Source organism: Coffea arabica, chromosome 2e (genome assembly GCF_036785885.1).
Source record: "Coffea arabica cultivar ET-39 chromosome 2e, Coffea Arabica ET-39 HiFi, whole genome shotgun sequence".
Lineage (NCBI taxonomy): Eukaryota > Viridiplantae > Streptophyta > Magnoliopsida > Gentianales > Rubiaceae > Coffea > Coffea arabica.
Window position 1 is genome coordinate 36057598 of NC_092313.1, and position 7635 is coordinate 36065232.

Here is a 7635-nt window from a genome sequence, read left to right on the forward strand (position 1 = left end):
TTAACTCTTAATTGTCCCAAAATAAGGGTCTAAAGTCCCTCAATTAAAATCGCGTGTGTGAAAACGCGTACCACTAATTTAAGCGCGATAACGCGAAACCTTCGAAAAATTCCTATAACGATTGTACTACTAACTATCACTTGAGTACTTAAACATAAAATTACCTATTTTAGGACCATTGTACAAGTCTCCAATTTTCCAAACTAATTGTACTCTCAATCGGTTAAAATTTTCCAAACGCGTTTTCACTTTTTCACTAAACAAGCTTCTAAGAAAAATAATTTTTGAAACGAGACACTTTAAAAATATATCGAAACTATAATACCATGTACTTAGGTCTAATAAGATTAGAAAATATTATTCGTGGAAAAAATCCAAATAAATAATTGATTTAGCCAAAAATAGAGATTTAAAAATAATAGTTTTTCGAGTCCTCACAGCATGTATGAGACCTACTAGTGCAGCCATTAAGAGACATTTCACCTGTAATTTCTGCCATATTGCGCACCCTAAACCACTACCAAGGTATAGCAATATATCTTTCTTTTACCCATCCACAATATGAATAGAAAAAATGCACATTATCTGCTTATATAACCATAAACACAGCAAAATTTTATCATTTCATCAATCCATGTGTACATATAGACCAACTATTTTCTTCATAACTTTAAATTATGCAGACTACATTTTGAAAGACAGCTATTTGATGGGACATCAATCCTGACTGCAACAATTGAGGATGAATACACTCAATCATTGCTTGGAAGCTCTGCACAGACCATAATTGACATGCAAAAAGAGGTACAATTCTTTCATAAACTATCCTCACTTTAATTTCATAAGCATCAACTAACCTGTTCGATTCAAACCTGATATGCTCCACAGCAACGAGCTATTGATGTACATGCCGTCAACAAAAGACTCCAAAACCAACAATATTACATCCATGTTTGAAACACTGCTAGGCAGTCAGACATTCCGCAAGCACCACGATACATCATCCTTGCCTATCTGCCTATCCTAGCACAGGCAGCAACAGATCGACATCTGCTGCTAGACTCTTCTACATCTAGAACCTCATTATCACACAATCGCCCTTTAACAGATGAATGCACATCATCCTCAGTCAAAGCAGACAATATTTTAAAGCATTCTAAATCTTCATCATGTGCAGAAAGCACTGACTTGCATCAGTTTGAAAAATGCCAGATAATCCAGCCTGCTAACACTACAACAAAGCGACAAAAGACATAAGTAACATATCACCAATGCACTAAACAAACACAAAGATAACTCGGGTTTTGCTCTACAAAAACCTATGCAAATAAAATCTCTTTTGCATGCTACTTCGATCAATTATCTACATACTACTTTTAAATCCCACCAAATACTGTTAAGAAGTCTAACTTAATAACTCTGCGTCCTTCCTCACTAATTTGTCTTCTACTTTCAGCGATGAGTCCCTTTGATAGCTTTGTATTAATTGTTTTGACATCAGGAGACAAATACGTTTATTAGTTCTATGAAATCTACATCAAAACTATTATCCTTTGCTCCTCTTATATCACTTTTATTCATGCCTTGCTCTATCTTTACTAAGATTCATATTTTAGTAACTAAATATGCTTGCTAGCTGACTTGCATACTGCCTCCAACTATTAACATTCTTGGTCACTATACACATTATTGTTTAGCCTTCCTTTCACAAGCATTGAATACTCAATCAAAAATATTAAACTAATTTCAAATGATTTTGTAACATGTATAGCAATATAACCATTAATTTTTTAAGCAGCAAATCATCTTAGAAGGCAAAACACAATTGAGCAAAAAACATACATCCCAACAAATTAGATCATTAATACAAAAGAAAATAGTACAACTGTACTTCATCATCACACCTAAACTTTGTTCACACCAAGTACAAACTAATACATAACTAACATAATAGACAAACAAAAACCATCTTTATAGACAATCTTCCTCTCCACAGCCAACTGCAAACCTACGTAAACAATTTAGAAGCTATTTTACAACAAACCATAAAACTCATTGCCATGCACCAGCAACACACTAAGTCAACAACATCTTAGCCTACTAAAAATAAACACAACCACTAAAGTTATCACAATGCATCAATTTGGTCCATCCTCTGCGAGTCCCTCGTACCAGCTCCTCAATTCATCAGCCTCAGGAATGCCCACATCATACATGATAATAGTCCTCCTTTCTGTAGCCAAGGAAAGACCTAAAAAAAACAAAAATGCATCAAACAAAAAATAAGAACGATAATTCTGTTATTTAGCAAATCATTTTAGATATCTATTACTATGAAAATGGCTAATTTTAGGCCTGCAAATCAGTACAATAGGATGCTCATGTGTGATTTGCACAAGATATGCTTCATCCGTATCAATAAATTCTTCCCAGATCGCAAATACCACTGGCATCATTCTATTAAAAAATTTTGTCAAAAACCAACATATTACATATTAAAATATTGCAAAAAAAATGCATACTCTTCATTCATCAATAGAAACTCCTGAACTTGCATGTATCTGCCCCCGAAGAAAAAAACATGCAATGGGAACACCTCAATCACCACACCAAGAATAGCTACAAAAAAATAATAATTGTTAGTATATAAAAATAAATTTACCTCGCAACTGATTCCATGTAAATAAATCAAAACAAAAATTATAAATCATGCTAATTATAGCATCTCGAGAATGCCTCAATGACTGACTGCAAATGCCCAAATGGAGTTAAATTATAAAGATTATTAATCGGCAATCGAGCTACACCATAAACCCGCTCGATAAAAGTATGTTGTGTTAATATTAATTCAAATACAGCACAAAATACATGGAAATTTGTACCATACTAACCAGAACACAGACAAGGTGTATGAGCTTTATCCTTTTTGTACTAGTTTACTATGTAATATGAGGCATGGAGCTAAACTGTCACCACACAATAAACTATTTATTGCAAACCATTCTAGGTAGATTATTGACAATATTGTAATTTAAACAATAACAAATAGGAAGAAAAAGTTTCCAAGAGTATTGCTAATACATCAAAAACACTATGAGACAAACAGTTGCAGCTAAAATTTTTTATAAATTACTGAAGAAATTACCAACCTCAATTGTAGAATAATATCCTGACACTTAATATACCCAGGTTGCAGAGTCTAATAGAAGTGGAAATAGCAAAAGATTATTTCATAACTCTGTCAATCAAGATACCGTGCACTTGAAACATGCCTGATCACATTCAGATTTCAGCTTTGGATGAATGCTCAATCCAATTTTTCTCTCATAGGCAGCAAGCAGCTGTTTTGTCCGTGCTTCTTTAGTAGCTCGATCAGCAGCTGTTTCAAGTACTTCCCCAGGGCGTATATTTCTTCCACCACCATACTGAAGTCAAGTGAATAAGTAAAGGCATAACCATAGTTCCAGAGAGAATCCAATCATGTAAGCTCAAACAAGTGCTTATAGTTTGATAATTGCGGTGGTGAAACATCAATTGTATTAATAGATGAATGACAACTGTACCTACTAGAGACCTGATCAATACAAAGTGAAGCTCAGTTTTAGATGTCTCACAAAATGCTTTTAGCTTAAGAAGGATGAGGGATCAACCAGAAACCTTATAGAAGACAAGTAAAATGGCTTAAACAGTCCAGGAGACTCATCAAAAGCACGGAAACCCAATAATTATTCTTTAAAAACTTAAAAGTGAATGGAATTTCCAGAGGAACATCCCTTTTTACCATTCTTATTACAAATTTGTACCATGTCACTAAAAGGACTTAGCAATAGTGTAGGGATACTTCACCAATCAAAACCACCATCAATAGTTGTACTACCAACATCTAAAGTCTATGTTAAGATAGTTTTTAAGCAAGAAAGAATCATCATGGAAAAGGATTAAAAATGAAGAGCATTGGCAACTATAAAAACTCACAAGCGCATCTAACCATGCCATTCAAAGGATTGTAAATGGGGTAATGTTTCTTCACCAGTGAAACAATAGAGAAGAATTATATTGCAGACCTCTATATTTTTTTTAACAACATGTTTTGGCAAAGTCTTACAGTTCGAAATAAAGTGGAGAGGATCAAGATAAAAATTACCATAGTAACATTGGACAACAGCGAACTTCAAAATGACAAGGACAATTATGACGCTTTTTCCAAAATTTCTCATGTCCTTGTATATAGCTTGGGGTAATAATTAGGATAAATGAGAAATCAAGAAGCCCAATATAATGCATGTTAACTTTTGTTTTTTATTGCTGAAAAGATGTAGTAACTATAATTCACAGCAAGAGCAGCCAGGGAGTCAGATGCTTGATGGTTTTCCATTTTGACCTGTGGTAATATTAATCAGTAAAGAAAGCAAAAAAACCGAGCTTTTATTCAATAACTATGGATAGATACAAAAGTACGGTCCATCACTCTGCTTGAAAACAGACATCTCATTCTTCTTTTTTTTAAGTATACACTAAAATCCTGGAGGCCTGGGAAGGGGGGGGGGGGGGGGTTAATTATTCAGTTTATGTTAGAACATGCCTTGACATTAGTTTTCGTAAAATATGTTCAGAAATCGCACCAAATTCATATTCAGAACTTGGTCTTATCTCAAGAATCTACTTTTTATGAGGATTTAATCATAATGAGCATTCTAACAGATAATCAAATAGGTGAGGGAGCTTACAGTTTTTGAGATATTGCTCGGTCTAGGAAAAACTCCCCAAGTGGATACCTGGGGTTTATAAACATCCACATCCTCTTCCTGAATTGGCTGTGGTGCTGCTGCTCCAGCTCCAAACTTGCTAGCATCTCCAATAAGTATCTCCACCTCAGGCAAGTCCTCCTCAGGAAATGCGTCCACAGCTGGAACCAGCCCAGCTGGCAAAGCCCTGGTGCTCTTCTTCTCCGAGAAGTCAAGCCCCACAAAATCAATACTCGAAATCTTCAACTCTTCCTTCTTATCATCATCCTTTCTCAATACTGAACCACCAAGACTTCCCTCATTTCCTATCTTAACCCCTAAGGTCCAATTCAAACGAAAACTTCTTAGTCCAGAACCACTTCAAACTGTTTTACTACAAGTTCCAAGCAAAAAGACGCCTGGAGGTATTCACAATAACATACAACACTCAAATTGGGAAAAAAAAAGTTCTTTTATCTTAAAATTAATTGACAAATTGGGTATTTCCCTGATCAAGACACAAATCCACGTATTTACAAACAATTATAATGCTTTACTAGAAATAGTGCATAAGTACTAACATGCTGTTTTCATCAAGAAACAAGTTTAATATAATGATAATCACATGATACACAGATGTAATAAAAGAGAAAATTCATAAAACTACATATTAGAGAACCACTGAAGAATTATCTGAAACACGAATTTACAATAGCTCAACAAACAAACACAAAAATCCCAGTAACCATACCTGAATTTTGCTCACTCCCTTTCACAACTCGACTTTCCTCCACAGCACTTTTATTCTTCCTATACTCTTTTGCTTTCTCAAATGCCAATTTAAGAGTCAATGGAACCTCCTCCTTCCCATTGCCCTTATCTTCTGGCTTCAAAGCTTCCAACTTTGGCAGTTCCAGCTTCAATTCCTCACTCTTTTCACCTCTTCCAGCAGATTCTTGAACAGGGTTCTGAACAATTTCTGGAGTAGGGCTAGATTGTTTTGTTTTCTTATATGCCTTAGCCTTAGCAAATGCAAGTTTCACAGGGTCAGTCTCACCCTCAGACTGGTCAGTTTCTAAGGGCTTTTCTGATGAATTTGGTGACAATGGTTCTGCATTGGAAGGACCTATAGAGGATGAAACTTTAAGGTTCTTGGATGGTAATGCTAAAATTATGCTTTTGTATTGCAATTTTTGAGCAGGAGAGGCACTAATACTGATGGATTTGAGTGGAGAAAAAAATGGTGGTTGTGGTACAGAAACCATAATAGTTTATTGGCTTGGAGATCAATTAAGGATCATATGGGAACTGGGGAGCAAGCGGTTGCTAATGGAAGCAATTTTGGACTTTGCCATCTGTTTTATTTTTTGCTGAAGATAAGAGAAGGCCCTGAAATTAGGATTTTGTCAGTTTACACACCTCAAATGAAATTTGATAAGGAATTCCCTCAAAAAAACAAAAAAAAATTGATAAGGGAAATAGCCCAATTAGTCCTCATAGTTTTTCACTGAAACCAATTTAGTCTCTCTACTTTTAGTTTTAATTGTTCGACCTAAGCTTTTGTTTATGGGGAAAAAAGAAAAGAAAAGGATGCACTTGTAAGTTTAATCAATAAACAGGGATTAATTTTTAAATATTTTATTAAAGAGCTCTGCAAAATGTAGAAATAGTAAACCAAGTTTTCATTTTTAATTACTTAACTAAGTGTCGTTCATACTTGGTCTAAAGCTTAGCTAGCATATAATTCATGTATATTTGATTGATGAGTTTGTGAATCGGTTAATATAAGATTATTTTGAATAATTTTTTAAAAAAGAAATACTATCGTACTTTTTTTATCTGATGTATATAAGATTAAAAATAATTAAAAAAATATGTTTATGATACAAATAAATAAATTTGTACAAATAATCGCTGGCCAAACAATTGTATAGTTTAGCTTGTGACTAAAGTGATCTAGACTAATTAGTCGATTTTGACTTTTGATTAACTTAGGCTATCAATAAATAGGATCAGGTATCCTGCTATTACAGCTAGTGATAACAGAAGAATGCAGTGCAAACACTAACTTACGGAATGTGGATACTAATATAACAATTATATATACAAACACAAGAAGGAAACTGGTATGTCCTTAATTGGTAACATCATTCACGGTATTAGATCAACGTTAGATGAATTTGCTTCTGTAAAAGTTTCTCATGTGAGGAGACTTAACAATGTACCTGCCCATATGATGTCTAAATTGTCATTATCTATGGAAGGCTGTAACGTCTGGTTGGTAAACTTCCCTGAAGAAGTACCTGTAGCTGCACTTGCAGATTTATCTTAAATGAAATTCACTTATGTTTCTTCCAAACAAAAAAAAAAAAATTACTAACATAACAAGATGAAAAAATATACAATAAAATTTTTTAACACATCAAAATTGGAGCCACCATTTTTTAACACTCCGTTTGGATTAGCTGTTTTTAGAGGTGTTTTTGAAAAATTTTGCTGTAACAGAGTTTTTAAAGCATATTTTGGGATATTTTTAGAAAATATTTTGGGATATCTAAGAGTAGAAGAGTTTCTAAAATATATTTTGAGATATTTTTTAAAATTTTAAACTAATTTTTAGATTACCTTTTAGAGTACTTTTTAAAAATTTTTATTGCATTTGAAAAACTAGTTTTTGAAAAATACTCCCATCAGAGAACCCTAATCGAAATAAATATGTGTAGGACTACATCACACGTATGAGATTAAAAGCTCTATGAAATTTAAAAAAAAAAAAAAATTTTTTTTGATTGTTGCCTCCCATAGCCTTGTGCTGTTTCTTTCAAGTTTGTGCTACGTCGCTTTGTTAGTATGATTTCCACTGCCAATATTTATCTTGTCTGAGATTGGCTTCGTTTCTTTGTTATTTGAG

General features: G+C 33.8%; 1 protein-coding gene across 3 annotated transcripts; it reads right to left on the reverse strand.

Annotated features, from left to right (window-relative positions):
• Nucleotides 1-1839: 1839 nt before the first annotated feature.
• Nucleotides 1840-6134, reverse strand: LOC113732488 (uncharacterized). 3 transcript variants are annotated; one of them, XM_027258268.2, is made up of 5 exons: nt 5476-6134; nt 4728-5062; nt 3255-3425; nt 2523-2619; nt 1840-2251 (listed from the first exon to the last, which is right to left on the reverse strand). In XM_027258268.2, exons 1-4 carry the CDS (start codon nt 5987-5989, stop codon nt 2602-2604), a joined length of 1038 nt encoding a protein of 345 aa, XP_027114069.1. In that variant the 5' UTR covers nt 5990-6134; the 3' UTR covers nt 1840-2251; nt 2523-2601. The 3 variants fall into 3 exon arrangements, with proteins under 3 accessions (XP_027114069.1, XP_027114070.1, XP_027114071.1); XM_027258269.2 differs by having other exon boundaries at nt 3150-3425; XM_027258270.2 differs by having other exon boundaries at nt 3273-3425; nt 5476-6133.
• Between the last annotated feature and the right edge of the window lie 1501 nt (nt 6135-7635).

Bases quoted from the DNA above. Each gene is read 5' to 3' on its own strand.
- LOC113732488 (XM_027258268.2), bottom strand. From the start codon at position 5,989: ATGGTTTCTGTACCACAACCACCATTTTTTTCTCCACTCAAATCCATC. The intron at 5,063-5,475 runs GTATGGTTACTG...ATTGGACCTTAG, and splicing joins AGGGAGTGAGCAAAATTCAG to GGGTTAAGATAGGAAATGAG. The intron at 3,426-4,727 runs GTAAGCTCCCTC...ACTTGACTTCAG, and splicing joins CGAGCAATATCTCAAAAACT to TATGGTGGTGGAAGAAATAT.